Source organism: Centruroides sculpturatus, unplaced genomic scaffold, assembly GCF_000671375.1.
Source record: "Centruroides sculpturatus isolate CEXI.00-Female unplaced genomic scaffold, Cexi_2.0 scaffold1659, whole genome shotgun sequence".
In the NCBI taxonomy this organism is placed as follows: Eukaryota; Metazoa; Arthropoda; class Arachnida; order Scorpiones; family Buthidae; genus Centruroides; species Centruroides sculpturatus.
In genome coordinates this window covers 107782-126636 of record NW_019385835.1, presented here as the reverse complement: position 1 = coordinate 126636, position 18855 = coordinate 107782, and the positions used below count along the sequence as shown (strand labels likewise).

The window sequence follows — 18855 nt, the reverse complement described above, 5'->3', positions numbered from 1 at the left end:
TATTAATTTTAATTATTTCAAAATACGTTAAAATATGAAAATAATCGCGCAATATGTCTTTATATTTTAGAAAATACAAGGGAAGCGGCGCTTCCCCCGCTTCCAAGGACGGCACGCCACTGCTAAAGAAAGACACATCGGCAAAGACTAAAGAAAACTGCCTACGTAAAAGGCCAAGAAAATAGATTGTACAATTACCTTCAACAGAGACAGATGATTATCCACGGATGTTGATTCACGGGGACCTACGGCACCTCTTCCGCCGACAGTAGGTTGCAGTGCGTGCATACAAGCGGAAGTCGCCTCCGGTGAAGGAAGAACCCCTTCCTATACATGTCGTTTTGTCGACCAGATGCAAAGGATAAAGTATCTTTTAATTAATTAATTTAGATAGTAGACCCCCTATAACACTGTTGATAATTTCGTATTATATGAATTCCGTGTTGTACGAGTCACTTAGATTTTACAAATACGTGTGCCGGGCTGTGAACGGCTCACGTATTTGTAAAATCTAAGTGATTCGTACAACACGGAAGTCATATAACACGGAATTATCAACAGTGTTATAGGGGGGTCTTCTGTATATTTTATAAACACGGTCAAAGAATAAGGATTATTTGCAAATATCTTATTTATAGAAATTCAATTAAAACTTATTTAATACTAACTTTAAATAGGAATTTCATCTAGAGTATCGTAATTTTAACTAAAATATACTCTCATAACATTGTCTGATGGACGGAAACCGCATTCTGAAGCATGGGATGTTCCTTCGACAGGTCAAAAATTTCGCCCTTTGACCTCCGACTTCTCTATTGAGTTTATGTATTAGTTACAACGGCTTATTTTGCGAGAATTAAATTGTCTGCAAACACATCTAATACTAATACACTTAACAGTTATCTATACGGGCTGGACACGAAGAATTCTTTTTCTTAGGGCTTAGGCTCTTTCCACAAGGTGGTCTTTTCTGAGTGCACTTACGTAACCTTCTGCGAATGCTTTGTGCTACTTAAACGTTCGTGTCCCGAATGGCGAGTTTGGATGTTGACACGTTTCGCTTCTTCGTACGTTCGCGAATGTAGTTCGAACGTTCTAGCAATTTCCGGTTGGATCTAACGCAAGCTATCCGAATTCCGATCCGTCGTGAGTATAATCTTGAACTTTTTCTACATTAAGTAGTCTATATCTGAATCCCATCAATTTAATATATATATTTCTTGTTTCTTTACAGAATGAAGAGCTGACTGTTCTTGGGCTGCGGCCCAAGAATACGAAGTATGAAGGGCATTGTCTTTCCGCAATCGATGAAGAAAGGGCCTTTCCCTCTTTGAGCGGGGAGAGAAACTCTCTTCCATTGCGGAAGAGGTTCTTCCTTCACGGGATCGCCTTCAGGAATAGCAGATGTCGACAGCATTTTCTGTTCAGCATTCAGGAGAGGAGGCATTTCGTGTTCCGAAAATTGAAATGTCTCCATGTTGACGACATCATCTTTACCGCACTGGGAGGGGAGGAATGTTTCGATCATTCCTCCCTTTTCCAACGAGTGGAATCCTCTCGTTCGGTATGGGCAAGGATGCAAAATAAAAAGCGTCGCTTCGCAAGAGATGTGAACGACTTTTTCCTTTGCTATTTCTGAAGTATCATTTAAATTTATGGTTTTAGTTTCAATTTACTAACATAGTATAAGAAGGCAAAAGGTTTTTTATTTCCTCTTGTACTTACATCAGTTTACTAATTCACATCCACGCACAGAAACAACAACATCCCTCACGCTAAAACACACAGTTCAAACAACGACACGTTCTTCGCATCCAATCACCAAAGATTTCATTCACGTGCACTATAAAGAACCACGTTCCACAACACCCAAAAATCTAACCTCTGGGTCTACGTCCCGGGGAACGGTAACATCGATCTCGTTATAAATAATAAAGAACGATAGTGTATGACGTGTCAATCAAACCCTGGTATTTTTGTCGTGTCAAAGAATTGTGACGTAATTTAAAAAATTATAATAAAAAAATTTAAATTATATTCAATTGCACGTGTATCTAATTGAGAAGAAAGAATGTAAACCACTCGTTACTTTGGAGTACGTTAATTAAATGACGACACATAATTCAATTTTTCCAAATATATTTATTATATAAAAGATCAGAGAGAACAATAAATACGATAGAATAAGTTATAGTTTTTATAAGAGAATAATATATAAAATGGAAGCTGCTCTCAAGAAGGGTCTGTCAATGAATTGTTAGCCCATTCGGGAAAGGTATCGGTTTTAAACATGGCGCTCCCCAATGTGTTTATCATCAGAAACGTGACTGCCAAACAGATGATTTTCGCCAACAATCCTGGTATTATCTAAATAATAATTAAAAGTACACACGTTAAATTATAAATAAAATGTTACTTTATACGAAATATCCTTTTCCAGGATGGATTACATTAATCCATCCTTCTGTTTTTAGGATGATAATTAGATGAAGATTAATTCATTTAATAATATCTTCATATTAATATTTTATAAAGACAATACAGTAAATAACTTACCATTTCTTTAATTTTTAATTTAAAGTTTTCGTATATGATAGCATTAGGAGCAGAAGCAACCGGAAAGATGAATGCAAAAGAAGAACAAATTGCGGTGGGCAACGTCAGATACAGTGGATGAATCCTTCGAATGGCAGCCTGAAAAAATTATAATACTTGAGACCAAACATATATACCAATTATACTATACATCTATAATATTAAACTATTGTTTTTTTGGGGGGGGTTCGAGAGGTCTGAAGACGTGGAGATTTGGAAAAGACCAGAAGGGTCGAATTTGACACGATACTTTCCCATGTTATACACTCAAAAATAACATTGTTAAAAAGTAAAATGTTCTAAAATCTTTTTCTTTTTCCATTATTAAATGTGACAATTCACAATTTATTAGCTTAATTTTACCAAATTTCGAATTTTTAATAGGACTTTTTGCTTCTATTCTTATATACTGTGAAAGAAAAAAATATATATACTGTGAAAGAAAAAAATATATATTTATTACTCCATGAAAGTTAGCAATGATTAATGCCGGATATATTTCACGAAAACTTTTTTAATTAAAATATAATTAAAATTAGTTATATTATATAACAAATTTTCAATATATTATACTAATAAAATGACAAAAAAAAAATTTCTCGAGCGTTAAATTGAAAAACCCGTAAATTAAACAATAAATAAGCCAAAATGTTTTAATACAGCCTGCATTACATAATATGGTAAACGTTTTAATTAATATCCTATACGTAAGGTATTATGAATACCGGAGGATCCAGAAGTCAGTAAAAATCTATATCACAGTAAGTTTTCGCTCTGAACATAAGCAGTTATAGAAATAATCGAAACGACACGTGATATTTTTTATTAAAGTAAAACAATTTATGCAAATTTTAGTTAAAATTTTCGCCACTAGGTAGCGCTCATAAGCAATGGAAGCGCTGTAAGTTGTTTCTGCAACTCGCTTCTGTCACCTTTCGTATCTACGAGCGAACACAGCAAACGGGGTACGTGCCCCTCTCTCGGATCGTGTAAAAACCTTCCCCTAAAAAATTTTCTGAGAAGTTTGTACCAGTCTTCACCCTCAAATCAGCATCACCTGACGGCACAAATTATAACTAAAGCTTGAATAAAACTTTTTCAGCAACAAGTTGATTACTCCCATCTATCTTTCCTCCTCCTTCATCTTAAACCACCAAAATTTAACAGGAATAACCATTCTAACACCCAAACCCATCTGCAAAATTACAGAAATTTTCGACTAAAGGTACGGGAGTTATTAAGCTTCAAATTGGGTGAACAAAATCGTGCCCCTCACCCATACAGTAATATACATGCAGAAACCCCTGAATTTTTTCGCATTTTTTGACATTTCAAGCTCCCCTGAGTCCGAAAATGTATGAGGAGGGGAGTCACTTATTGATCGGTTGCTATGAGAGGGAAATTTCCCTCTGTTTTATAACACAGGGAACGTAAAACTCTCTTGTGTCACTCTGAATATTTCTGTGAAAATTGCACGTGTTTAAGATCAAAATTCATTGAGATATGAATATTTAAAGACGTTCTCTACTTCCGAATCGCCTGTACATATGAAAACACTTTATAATCTTTCTTGTTTTTTTATAAAGTCACTATCAAAACACCGGATTTATACTTCACATAAATATGTCAATTAAATTATTGTTACGTATTGTTTGAAAGGAGAATTTGTTCTGTTTACCGTGTCGATAGCATCATTTGTTATCAGTAATAACGATGCTTAATGGCAATTCGCTTGCTTAAAAATGAAGGTTACAAAGCTTTTCAGATTTCATTACAGATAATAAACGAGCACATCTGACGTTATTATACAATATCATTAGTTAAATATTACTTAAGTAATGATAATGTTTATCACTGGTTATACACGAATAATAATAATAAAGGACCATAAAATACTCCCTGGAAACGTCTGCACCATTATTGTTGTGGAAACTAAATCAAAAATCCTTAATAAATCAGTTCAATTCATAAAATTCCATTAAAAGGAATTAATTTATAAAATATTAATTATAGATTTTCACGTAAATTTTAATACTGGTAGATTATTCACTATTGTTAAAAATACAGCAACAAGTTTCGTAACTTTCCTGGTAGGAGTTAAAATTGTGTGTGGCGCCATCTGTTAGAAATGTTTTCTTATATTATTAACTATTATAAAACGGCAAAAAGCTTAATTTTCAAGGTAGAGATGAGTTTTATAAAAACATTGCGAATGCTAATAACGAGTAAAATCTTCATTAAGTCCTACTATACTCGAGATATGACGCATAAGTTCACTTCTATCTCCCCAACCCGTTGACCTTTCACCACTAAACTTTAACAGCATTAATGCCCCAGACATACGATCCTCCCTGCAAAATTTCAGAAATTTTCGACAATAGGCACAGGAGTTATTAAGCTTGAAATTGAATACAGTGGACACCCCCTATAACACTGTTGATAATTCCATGTTATATGAATTCCATGTTGTACGAGTCACTTAGATTTTACAAATACGTGNAAGTGAGAAGACGCCCAGGAAAGGCGGAGAAGGCTTTCTGTGTCCCACATCTTTAAGGCCTGCTCAGGTGAAGACAGATGATGCCGAGGATAAGCGGAGAAGGCTTTCTGTGTCCCACATCTTTAAGGCCTGCTCAGGTGAAGACAGATGATGCCGAGGAAAAGCGGAGAAGGCTTTTTGTGTCCCGTTTTATTAAATTTCGCGCAGGGCAAGAATTTTCGTTTTTGTTTATTGAGGTTCGGTATGAGTTTGAAGTAAATTTTGTGGCCTTAACGTGATTTTTATTATGACCTGGGATCTTAGTGGCTTTCTTTCTTTCATTATTAATAGTTGTTGTAATATCGTATCCATTAGTTTAGATAGTAGCGATACGATGAGTTAGGACGAATGAAACTCGACAAGTGATGTCAGTCGCTTATAAAGTTGCATTCATTCCAACTCTTGGTGGAACTCTGAAGCAGCCACCTGCACGTGGTGAGTTCTGGGTTGTCGTTCGTCTGCAAATGACGAATGGCAAGCGAAGAGTTGCTTGTTTCTTTCAATTGATAATAAGAAATGAAAACATGCCAATAAAAACAGAAATTACAAAAGTAATTAAAGTTAGGAGAATTACGTATCTACCTATGGTATAAAAAATCGCTTTAAACTTTGTCTAAGTGGTGTTAATTCCTTTGGTTTAATCGTGATGTTGAACAGGGCCGTGCCGTGCTATGATGCAGAGATGCGGCCGCATCAGGCAGCACTGTAATGGGCGTCATAAGCATCATTTAAGGTGTGGCATAAGCGGCATTTAAGAGGCGGCATTTCGAAGACTTGCATCATACTGAGAAAATCTACCGCACGGCCCTGCCACGAGGTGACACTACTAGGGATTGCAATTGCTGGATCCCTCATCCAGCAATTCAGCTGGATCTAGCGCATTCTTCGGTCTGCCGGATCCAGCGCTGCGGATCCGCAAATACTCAATTAACTTTGTAAATAATGGCGAAAAAGTATACGTTGCCGCTTTGCTACGTGCGCTAACACTCGGCGGTGAGAGCGACGGTGTTGTTCAGTGTGGCACATGCTACAACCCCTCTCTACACCGCACCGCCCGCCCTTTTACCTCTACTGATCTAATTGCCAGTTGACTTTGATAAAGTGTCTTCGCGCTAAATAAAATAAGTTACAGCCCGGCACACATATTTGTAAAATCTAAGTGATTCGTACAACATGGAATTCATATAAAACGGAATTATCAACAGTGTTATAGGGGGGTCTACTGGTAGTATTATAATAAATTAAAAACCAGAATTATATTAGGAGTTATTATAGAATTTATAGAAAAAATAAAATGGTGTGAGATAACGATGACGAATGAGATAAAGGTTGATAAAGGATAAATAAATGTAACTTCATCGATTTGTAAATATAATTTGATAAAGTTGTAGTCTCCATTAATAAGTTCTATCAGTAACTACAATATACGATGCAACCCTTTCTTATCCTCGTTGATCTTCATTACAGTGTGATATACTACGACACAGATAAGATATAATCAGCTTCGCTTTTATATGGGAAATTACCGTATATCAAAATGTAAATCGATGATTACTTTTTTTTTATTACAAATAATCTCAATATACGTAATTTCTTGTTTTAAAATTTTATGTCTTATCTGACGAAATTGACGTGTAATCTAAGAACAATTTGTAATTCAAACAATTTAGGGTGCATTATTGATCTGACTTTCTCGGCTGTATTATAAAACAGAAAGTATGCAGATCGGTCTAAAAAAAGGACCCTTAAAATGTCCATAAATTCACAAAATTTGGGGGTATTTTTCCCCTCTGTATTTGTCGATGTTAATGTGTGTGGGAGGGGGAGAGCACGAATTTGTTCACCCAATTCGAAGCTTAATAACGCCCGTGTCTTTGGTCGAAATTTTCTGAAATTTTTCACAGAAGTCTGGCAGTAAGGAACGTTGATGACCCTAAACTTTGATGGTTAAAAGTCCAGGGGGTGGGGAGATACAAACACTCGTGTGACACGTCTCGATTAAACTCATCTCTATCCTCAAAATTAAGCTTTTTGGTACTTTAGTATTATTTATAATAGAAAAAACTTTCAAGTAAAATGTCATAACAGATGGCACCACACACAATTTAAATGTTTTCGCCGGGAAAGTTAAGCAACTCGTTGTTAGTCCCCCTTTTTTTTGTTTTATTATTATTCTTTCTGTTTTAATAATTAAAAAAAACTGTTGAATATTTATGCAAATTGAATAAGAAATGAAAATAGATAAAAATTTCCTAAGATGTGAAAGATTTTACTTTGGAATATCATCCTTTATTTTTATGTTCTAAAGTGCGAAACATCACTTCTTGTTTTATTTTACAACAGATTTATTGTTTATGAGTCGATATTTAAAAAGCTCTTCCTGATTCAATTTCCCTTTTTACATCTCTTAATAATTTTCTGTTGTACAAATGCAAAGACACGAATAGGAAAAAATACAAAAATCAAAGCGAAATCTTTCGAATTCCCATTCACTCAGTGTTTATTTTATAAGGTTTTAAAGGAAGTGAAATTCAAATTACATTAATTTTTGCATATTTCTAGAAAGATTTACAAAATAAAGAACGAATAATATTAAATACGTAAGAAGTAATAAATGCTTTATCATTGAAGATTTTAATAAAAACTGCATCTTTTATATGTCGCCTGTCTCTTTTCCTTTATCACTTCTTAAAAGCTTTCTCTTCTTTTAGAGAGTTTTATATAATTATTTCGTTTATAAATTTATAAAACAATTCACAAATCGTAGAAAGAACAAGGTAAGGAAGGGATTTAAAAGGCCCCAATTAACTACTGTATATAATTTTTTTTGTATTATGTCAAAATAATATATTTGTGATGGAGAAAATATATTAATTACGTGTTATAATGTAGCATCGCTAGATGCAAACTGCAACTGATACAACATGCAACTTACCATTCTGGCAATGACTGGGAAGAGGACAGTGGCCGTAGCAGTGTTTCCCGAAACTTCAATAAGAGATAGGACCACCAGACACAATACTAAGCATAAAACGGGTGCAGAGAAATCACTCAATTTCGATAAATTTCGGCTTAGCCAATCGGAAAAGCCAGAATCCTATTAAGTATATGGACGTCTTAATGAATTCCATACGAATAATTAAGAATTATAATTATTACTATCCGTATCTTCGTCGGTTGACAGATACGTTGAAATAGAGTAAGAATATTGTGTATTACTTTTGCACCTTCTGCCAGAGCGAATCCTCCACCCAGAAGTATGAAAACTCCCCAAGGTACTTTCTCTTGAGCGGTCTTCCACTGTAATAGCGAAGGACTGGTGGAACGAAGTTTGGGTTCTGACGGAATAACAAACAATAAAACTGCCACCGCTAAAGTCGAAGTGGCATCCGTCACCTTCCTGAAATAAAAAAAAAAATGCAGAATTTTTTTCACTAATATTTCAATGCAGAAGAATAAAAATTAATTTCAAGAAATTCGCTGGATTGCAATGCAAGGGAACTTCAAACTTGAGGCTTGGTTTTGCAGATTTCTTGTTTAATTAAGATGCCAAGTTTTGAATTATGTGAGTAGCAGCACAAAGGTATCGAGTGTCGAAAGTATCACATGGTACTAATCTCGGGTTTGGTGTTGAGACCATTCACTTGAACGGGTACCCGTGTTTGGTTTATTTTCTTATGGTAACGCGACAATTGTGCCATCCGCCAAGGGGAATGCCTCCCTGAAGGTCTTTCTATGGAAAACTGGCCTATTTACAGTGTTACACACGTGAAAAAAACTCGAAAAACTTTACGTGGCTAAGCGCGAACCCAAGACCAAGTGTTCAGTGGTTTTATTCATTCGGCCATATTTGTTTAATACCAATATTCAGAAACGATTTATCAATTTTACTATACAGTCGACCCCCCTATAACGTACGTTCCTATAACGACAATTCCTATAACGTAGCGAAAAAATTGAGGCAGTATTCGTATAAAAGGACTCGTAAAACGTCATCTCCGACTCGTGTCGCGACAAGATTCGAATCTGGACCAATAGTGGATGAGCAGCCGAACTACTTTCCGCCGTCCNCTGTAATAGCGAAGGACTGGTGGAACGAAGTTTGGGTTCTGACGGAATAACAAACAATAAAACTGCCACCGCTAAAGTCGAAGTGGCATCCGTCACCTTCCTGAAATAAAAAAAAAATGCAGAATTTTTTTCACTAATATTTCAATGCAGAAGAATAAAAATTAATTTCAAGAAATTCGCTGGATTGCAATGCAAGGGAACTTCAAACTTGAAGCTTGGTTTTGCAGATTTCTTGTTTAATTAAGATGCCAAGTTTTGAATTATGTGAGTAGCAGCACAAAGGTATCGAGTGTCGAAAGTATCACGTGGTACTAATCTCGGGTTTGGTGTTGAGACCATTCATTGAACGGGTGCTCGGGTTCCGTGAGACCATTCACTGAACGGGTATTCGTGTTTGGTTTATTTTCTTATGATAACGCGACAATTGGTCCATACGCCAAGAAGAATGCCTCCCTGAAGGTTTTTCTATGGAAAACTGGCCTATTTACAGTGTTACAAACGTGAATAAAACTCGAAAAACTTCACGTGGCTAAGCGCGTACCCAAGACCAAGTGTTCAGTGGTTTTATCCATTCGGCCATATTTGTTTAATACCAATATTCAGAAACGAGTTATCAATTTTACTATAATTATTATGAAGCAACAACGTTTATTAACAGTGTTGAATGATACTTACGCGGGTCCAGGCATTAGTTTGTCCCATCCACTCATAAATTCCGGATCACGGAACAACCAAAGAATTGCCAAGATTATAAATAAAATTAGAACTGCCGTCTCTTGAAACCTAAAAATAAATACAGTATGTAATATATTTCAAAGCTATTTACTGAAATTCTTTATTAAATTATTAATATATGTAGGTTAATGCCATTGTTATTATATAAACACCACAGTAAATAAATATATTGTAATTTTATACCTTAATCTTCCGAGCTCGTAATACTTTTCGTCTAAGAATTTCTTTACTTGTAACTTGTCTGCTTGAGATTTTCTGAAATTTTGAAGAATAAAATTTACTATTTATTAAGATATTTTGATAAAATAACCTATTTAATTTTAATAAAATAAATCAGCCTGAACGTTACACTTATTCGTATAGTTAAACCTATTAAAATAAAAGACCTTTTATCTATCTATAGGAAGGACAGACACGCAGACGGCAGTGGGAATTTATAGGTGCTCTTACATTTTCCTTACGTAAACGAGAACCAGAAATATCCATATTAATGTGGCATTGATCAGCATTCCTGGTAAATTGAATAACATCCAAGAAGTGAAGGTCATTCCTTCGTAATCTGGATAAAAACTAAAAGAAAATAAAATAATGTAATGGAAATAAACAGATAAAATATTATTATTATTTTTAAGACATGATATTTTACCTGTCCATGACGGTTTTAAACACTAAATTAGGTGCCGTGGCTGGAATGGTTCCCGTACCTCCGATGTTGGTGGAATAACAAAGAGCCAGCAATAGAACTTTCTTCAGAAGATCGCTCTCTACATTTTCTTCCTGACTACTTAAAATATATTAAAAAAACCACTAAAATAAATTATTCGAAGGTTTTTTTTCTTTGTTTTAAATGACGAGTCTTTTCCTGTGCATTTTTTTCTATCTTTCTACCCTGTAGGGACACAAAGAGAGCTTTTTACCAAACCTATTGTGGTTTGGCTAGGCCCAGAATTGGGGTGGCTGGCCATATGAAGGACGAGTATCCGGGATGGATCGCCCATAAAAATTTCTGAGATTTTCCAACCGGGTTCGATTCCGGATTCCCCGGAGCAGCGGCCTTATCCTTCTCAGATTACCTGTGTTCGGTGGATTAAACCACATAACACGGGTACATTCGGTAGGGGATTCGAGTTCCATCAACGAACTGGCCACGTGGATGATCCCGGTATTGGAGGATGATCTCATCACTCCTACAATACTTCTCGAATTAAGGAATTGAATTTAAACAGATCCGTATAATTCGAGTGAATTTTTTATTGTATTGTCATTAACTAAGAGGAAGTTAAAGTAGAATAATTAATAAAATAAAAAGTATTTGATGGAAATAAATGGCATAGACCAACCTTATAACCTTTTCCTTTTCTTCACCGGGTTGTATCTGATAATGATCCGAGACAGATGAAGATTTATCTGATTAAATAATAAAACAAAAAGTAAAACGTTTCCTGTTTTATAAAATTCGTTTACCATTTCTTTTTATTTAAAATACTAAAAAGTAAAAAAATAATAATCATAAACAGATACGAATTTTCTGTCATTTGTAATTCAGTCACGAAAGGAGGAAATTCGTCTGGATTAGTATTGTAACAATTTTTTTTTCGGTTTTGTTTTATTTTCAGCTGATACAACAAAAGACAAAAGGGAAGAAAATAGTTTAGATATGGAGGATATCTACAAATTTAAAATAAAATCTCGTTGTTTACATTTGGTATTCCTCTCCTTGAACCATAACAGAGACTTTGAAAGTCGAAGAAATCAATTTTATTCTTCGTGTATTACAAAGAAGACATTTTCCATTCTCAAATATGCATTGACGCTATACCAGGGTGATGCTATATAAAGGTTTGGCTGTATATATATATATAGCTTTTCACGTATTTACTTTACTAGCTGTTATATATAACAGAGGGGAAAGTAAAGCGATCGTTCCAAAAAAGACCCCTCTCAATGAAGATTTATCTCGTTATTACCATATACAGTTTTCTTTTATTTATTTATTATTAAACCCATCCCTACCCTTAAAATTAAGCTTTTTTTATATTTTATAATAATTAATTATATAAAAAGTTTTAAAAATAAAATATCATAACAGATGGCGTTATACAGAGTTTTGAATGTCGTTGCCGGGAAAGTTATGCAACTCGTTGCTGGATTTTTTTAATAGAAGAAAAGAAGAAGAAATGCTCCGAGTGTAATCAATGAAGTGAAGTAATTATTGAAAAAAAATTGGAATTATTCTTTTTATAAAGAGGGTAACTCTCACAATTAGTTCGAAAGTTATTTCCTTTTAAATAGAATGACTTTTTTCATTCTTTCTGAAGGATTACGTTACGTAGTAAATGTTTATTAAACTGATTGACAGGATGATACTTACGTCGACGAATGATGTCACATTTTTAGATTTAATCCCTGTGGCTTTAAATCCTCGAATTACGCAGTTAATTATAATTAAGACACGACGTTACGCGATTTTCAGTGAAGCTAATGACATGGTATTAGCATACAAAAATGATATGTCATTTTTAATGAATGCTTCAATATCAAAGGAATAGTCTCATTGATTTCGCCTTTTACTTTCCCGGTTGTTTTGTACACATAACGAGGAAAAATATTGAAATTGTGCCAAAATCACCCTTCGAATTTTTTGCAAATCACTATGGTTTGAGACTACCTAAACCCAAAACATTCTCTTAAAAGAGGTGTTTATTTCGTTAATATCTCAAGATGGAACAAAGATTAAGTAACGAAATTTGGCATGGTAACTTATATATAAGTGGCATTGACGCTCTTAAATTTTGGTGGTTAAAAGTCAAAGGAGTGAGAAGATAGCGTGGTAGTCATACGAAAATTCTGCTAGGCATTTATAATATTTATATAATTAACTTCTTTTACTGGAATATTTATGAAAATCTTTACCTTCCATCTCGATTTTCTGCGAATCGATGATTTTTAGTTGATCCAAAACCGACTTAACGATTGGCATCATCATGGCCATGACTGGAGTGGGTCCAATCCACATGGAAATGAACATAGACGAGATCATGAAACCTACCAAAAGTCTACAAAACGAATAAAGTTTTGTCTTTAATTGGTTTAATTTAAAATATATGATTTCCACCACAAATTAATAGAGGAGAGAGAGAGAGAGATTCAGAGCTTTCTACTAAAACTTTCTTCAGTAGTATTCTTTAATAATATAACGAACTGTTTACCTTTTAGGAGTGGTTCCAATTTTTCTCAACACTAATAAGGCTACTCTTTCGTGAAGCCGGCATTGTTCTACAGCCACTGCTACTAAAATGCTTCCCACACCGATCATAATGGCTTCCTGAAAGGAAGAATAGTGTCAAGTGTCAGTATCACATATATAGTAACACTGATTTTGAAGATCAGCGGAAACATACAAAAAACACTTACATTCATGTAGGCTGAACAGACGTTTGTTGTATCTACGATTCCCAAAGAAGGTAACAGAACAATGGGTAATAGACCGGTGACGGGTAGAGGGAGAGCTTCAGTCATCCAATATACTGCCATTAACAGTACGACGTAACCGCATTTGGATGCCTACGTAAACCAAACACAACACTCGATAAGCTGAGGAAGTGATGAAGAATGGATAAGATCTTTGCATGTTTAAGAATAATCTGGAAAAGTTCGTGACTTCTTGTCATAATTTAAACAAATTTCTGGCTATTTCGTGCGTACTTACTCATATACTTATGCGTGTATATGTGTTACTCGATGACAAACCTCTTACTTGATGCCTATATTCCCTCAAAGGGGAGAAGACAACCAAGATAATAGAAAGTCCAATGAATCAAGAGAAGAAATCTTACAATCTCAGTTATATTACAAGAAGCTGATGAGAGACTTAAGATACGAATTGCATTCTTTTTTAGAAAAATAAACTAAGACTGGTCTTGTGACGGTGTAATAAGTCTAGCAATAAAGAAAGAACCAACATAATGTCCACAAGACTAGAAAGGAGCGTATCATAGTATATAAAATCGAATTATTATCAAATCATCACAATGCCAAGCTACAAAACNTTCTGAGAAACGACAATAAAGTCTATTACCGAGCTACCCACTTTTGACAAAAAAGTTAGTTCACCTGGGAAATCTCCTTTAGTACGACCATTGAGGAGAATAAAATCATGTTCAATCAACCATTGCAGAAATTGTCTCCCGGCCGGGTCAACCTTTAAATCCTTTGACCTTCTGACATCAAAAATGTTGGGAGAAGCTACATCCAAATGTGAGTCAATTACTTCACCAATATGAACGTTAAAATCGCCCATTATCACAATTCCATTGTAGTACGAAGACCATGAGTTCAAAATAGAAGAAAACAAATCCAAACGTAAGCCATGCTGCCTCAGCGAACAAGCATATACCACTAACACCAGGATCTTCCTAGGTTCGAGAGCCGAATACAGTGATAAACCAATCACTATCAAATCAGGGTATGTTTCCAACAACTCAAAGTGCCCTCTAACCTTATCAAAAAAGAACAAAATACCCCCATGGGGTCTACCCGGCCCCAATGGCTTTTCCGCTGGAATCATGAAATACTTCCAGTTAACTGGAAGAAAGTTAGCAAGAAAATCCCCATCCACTGATACCATCCAGGTTTCGACAAGGGTTATACAAATTAAACCTGGTCGTTTAGTCATGTAATCCAACAAAGAACACTTGGTACTAAACCCACAACAATTCCAAAAAAACAAAGATTCCGAATAACTACCTGAACCTAACTGGTCCGGGCACGAAGTTGAAAGTCTCTCCAAACCTATTCTCCTGCGGGGAGGAAAATTCAAAATAAAAAAGAAACAGGCACCTCAATTAAACGATGGCCCAAAATAGAATACGTGAATGTCTTGTCGTCTACATGTAATACGTCATCTCGCAAAAAAACACGACGACCAGCTCCCCTGTATTCTTTTAAAAAGGTAACCAGATTTTTACGGCGAACACGGGAGTTAAACGACAGATCCGGTGCCAACCTAAATTTCACCGATTTTTCCTTACCCGCTTGAAAGGTTTTCGTCCGAAATTTTTGCAATAAATGGTTTCGACATTTCCAGGACGACAACTGGATGCAATAGAATTCCCGAGCTTTACCTCGCAACCGGGAAACACCGACAATATTATGCCCCGACAGATCAGTCACATCCAGTTCCTTAGAAAATAGGTTAACAATATAATCCCGCGAATCCAACTCGGGCGGAATACTATGGTTAAACAACATTAAATTGCTTCTGTTTGAAGCATTAACTTGTCTATCGTAGGCAAAGGAATGTAACTCACCAATATCTTCCAATGATAACTGTTGTTGCTGTTCCAGTTTATCTAATCGGGAACTTACGTTAGAAAAGTCAGTTTCCAATTTCCTTACCGAGGACAAGGTTGACTGGTTGGCCATTTCCAGACTGGCAAGTCTATCTTCGATACACTTCAACTGCATCATTACTGCATTTAAAGTCGTCTCCAAATATTGCCGTAAATTTAACAATTCTTCTCTATCTGGATCCAGAGGAGATTGCCTCTTAAAATATTGATCCAACTTTGGATATTTAACACCAGGATCACTCGGTGAACGGTGATGTTTAGTTCCCTTCCGTTCTTCTTGGGTTTGCTTTAATGCCTCTGGAGGAGTACGTGGGAACATTTCCGAAAAAATTAGAACTAATAACACTGAATATCACAATAAAAATGCACCAACTTGGGTAGCAAATAAATAAAAGACACAGAATTTACAATAAGAAAAAGTATTAACAAAATCTCCAACAAAAAGTCACCAGCAGCCGAGGTTACTCAACAGCGCCCCTTTCTAAAATTATCATTGTTAATACAGTCCATAAATATTCGATTATTCCGTTTTATATGAATTCCATGTTGTACGAGTCACTTAGATTTTACAAATACGTGTGCCGGGCTGTGAACGGCTCAAATATTTGTAAAATCTAAGTGATTCGTAAAACATGGAATTCATATAAAACGGAATTATCAACAGTGTTATAGGGGGGTCGACTGTATTTATTCTTGTCAAATGCTTACTTTACCTAATTAACAAATTATATAATAATGATAATAATAATAATAAATAATGTGGAATATAAGCGAATAATTATTCGTATATTTATACATAACACATTTAAATAATTCCTAGTGTAATTACATAAGAGAAGATAGAAGAAAGTAACGAGAAAGATAGAAGAAAACTGTGGAATTTTATGAGAATTTTTATCGTTGTATTATGACTTTTATTACAAATAATTATATTATTTTTCTAACTAAAAGAAAATAAATACAGTCCAAACACTTAAATTAAAATTATTCTTATTTATATAACACATATATGTTGTTGCCCATCTTTCTGCTCGAATGTAAGTAGGATAAATTATTATTTTATACAAGGATGGAACACACCGTTCTATTGTGTACGGTTCTATTTAACATATTAAATTCTATACGCTTCTCAGAATACACGAAAGGGGGTGTAATTGAATTTCTTTACCTTCTTCCATAAAGGAGTTTAATGCGAACTTAAACTTTGAAGTGTTATTCTGAATTTATTGGCCCATATATATATATACAGTCGACCCCTCTATAACACTTGATTTTTCCGTTTTATATGAATTCCTTGTTGTACGAGTCACTTAGATTTTACAAATACGTATGCCGGGCTGTGAATGGCTCACGTATTTGTAAAATCTAAGTGACTCGTACAACACGAAATTCATATAAAACGGAAAAATCAACAGTGTTAAAGGGGGTGTCAACTGTATAAACGTACAAAGCAGTCGAGTCTGCAATTATTGATGTGACAATCGCTAAACAAGTACAAAGTTACGTACATAAATATATACCTTATATACATTTGTATGAGGGGTTTTATTTCAGATATGTTTCCTATCCAAACAAGCTACACTGGGAGGAAATTTAACCTCTCTGTAACTGAGAAAAGAAGAATTTTATAGGAAACTTCATTACTTTTCATTAAACTCCTTCGTGATTATTAATGGAGATTCTCAACTGGAAGTTAGCTGTAATTACAGAGATACTTCCTTAGAGATTAAGATTTCGTTAAATAAATGGATTCTGTAGACTTATTTTTAACGTTTTGACTAAAAAATTAATTAAGTTTATTGACCGTTAACGAATATTTAACGATGGAAATGTCGATTATTCTTGTATTAAGTAAATATTCGCATTGTACACAAGCAAAATTTGTGTCAAAATCGAAACAAATGTTTTTTTAATTAACGTTTATTACTTTCTACATTAAAAAAAACCTTAATAAATTAATTATTAATGAGTTATATTGAGTTAATTAAATTTATGAATTAAAATTCTGGCTATAAATGAAAAAATGAGGCTTTTTTTTTAATGTATGTATGGATTGGAGACACGATTTTGTTCACCTAATTTGAATCTTAATAACTTCTGCGCCTTTTGTCGAAAATTACTGAAAGTTTGCAGAAGTATTTGAGTATTTGGTGGAAATGTTTCTACAAATTTTCAGGAAAATCGAATTATTGGTTCGGAAGATATGGCCTTATTCCTTTTATATGTCCAGTCTGAAGACTTACAAAGGTAATGGTAGCAATGGTTAAGAATGAAAACAGATAAAGTATGCTGGAAAAGTCCAGCAAAAACATTGCTTTTTTTAAATGGAAAATGAAATTTTTATCTAGAATATAGAATATTAATTGTAACTGATAATATTCATTCAAACTGGAGAAAGTGTAAATTCTCTGATAATAAGTTTGAAAAGATAATAATTGTTTTTCCAAATCTACATTAACTTTTAAGTTTAAAATTAAAAGAACTGTTAGTTGAGGGATAACTTAATAGTTAATTTGGGCCTCCTATCCCTAAAATTTTCATATCTGGTATTAAATTTCATATATTAATATATAACACGAGATTAAGGTAGGACAGACTGACACACAGACGACAATGGGATTTATCTTACTTGAGTTCCGTAATGGAAGGGAAGAGGAAGCAGCAAGATGGGTGCCAGCAATAACAGAGATCTTTTCCTCCAGGCTCGAAAGATAGAGTATCCTCCGCAGGATTGCATCCATTCCAGGAAGCGCAATGCGACCGATCGAGACATGGTTCAGTACGTAAATGAGGCGGTCACCGATACTTTTATCTTATCTTCTCCACAAAATAACACTATCTAGTGGGCGGAACTTTGCACTTCCATTATCTGTTAGCATCTACCGATCAGTGTGACGTGAAAAAGGATTGTAATTTATAAAGGATATTGCCTATTTGCCATTGGCCAGTATACAAACATAATTCGTATCTAGCCAATTCTTAATTACCTTAAGAATCTATGGATACATATCAACTGTAATACATAATGATTTCTAAGGTAATATCTGTTGTAAATCGCTACAGTTCATCCAGGAATTTCGAGAAGAATTAAACTATTGTTTTAATCAAGAAACGTCCTATTCTTGTCCTATGTTAAATTACAGTAGAGAAAGACCAAAATTACCTTTTTTTTTTTTTCTAAAATTCTGTACGATTGACATCTTTAATCAGAGGCTCTTCTTATTCCTTAGACAAGTATCTGTCAAAGAGACCAGCGTTTTGTTGTGAAAGAAGTTATGACGTGTTTTATTGTAATTAGTCTCGTGGATAAATTCAGAATTGGCTTTAACCAATTTAGTTCTGGTATGGTTTGATTTGGTTTAATGGTATATGGTAACGATACATATGTGCGATCTGCCAATGGGGGATATACCACCCGGATTTTCTTCACGTNGAGATTGCCTCTTAAAATATTGATCCAACTTTGGATATTTAACACCAGGATCACTCGGTGAACGGTGATGTTTAGTTCCCTTCCGTTCTTCTTGGGTTTGCTTTAATGCCTCTGGAGGAGTACGTGGGAAC

At 34.7% G+C, this 18855-nt stretch overlaps 1 protein-coding gene across 1 annotated transcript; it reads right to left on the bottom strand.

The window, feature by feature from the left end:
- Positions 1-1418: 1418 nt before the first annotated feature.
- On the bottom strand, positions 1419-18059 carry LOC111642415 (solute carrier family 13 member 5-like). The gene is made up of 15 exons (XM_023388762.1): positions 17921-18059; positions 13355-13504; positions 13150-13265; positions 12854-12996; positions 11281-11347; positions 10587-10724; positions 10391-10510; positions 10124-10195; positions 9881-9988; positions 9193-9305; positions 8741-8882; positions 8354-8534; positions 8070-8231; positions 2557-2694; positions 1419-2367 (listed from the first exon to the last, which is right to left on the bottom strand). Exons 1-15 carry the CDS (start codon positions 18026-18028, stop codon positions 2233-2235), a joined length of 1893 nt encoding a protein of 630 aa, XP_023244530.1. The 5' UTR covers positions 18029-18059; the 3' UTR covers positions 1419-2232.
- Between the last annotated feature and the right edge of the window lie 796 nt (positions 18060-18855).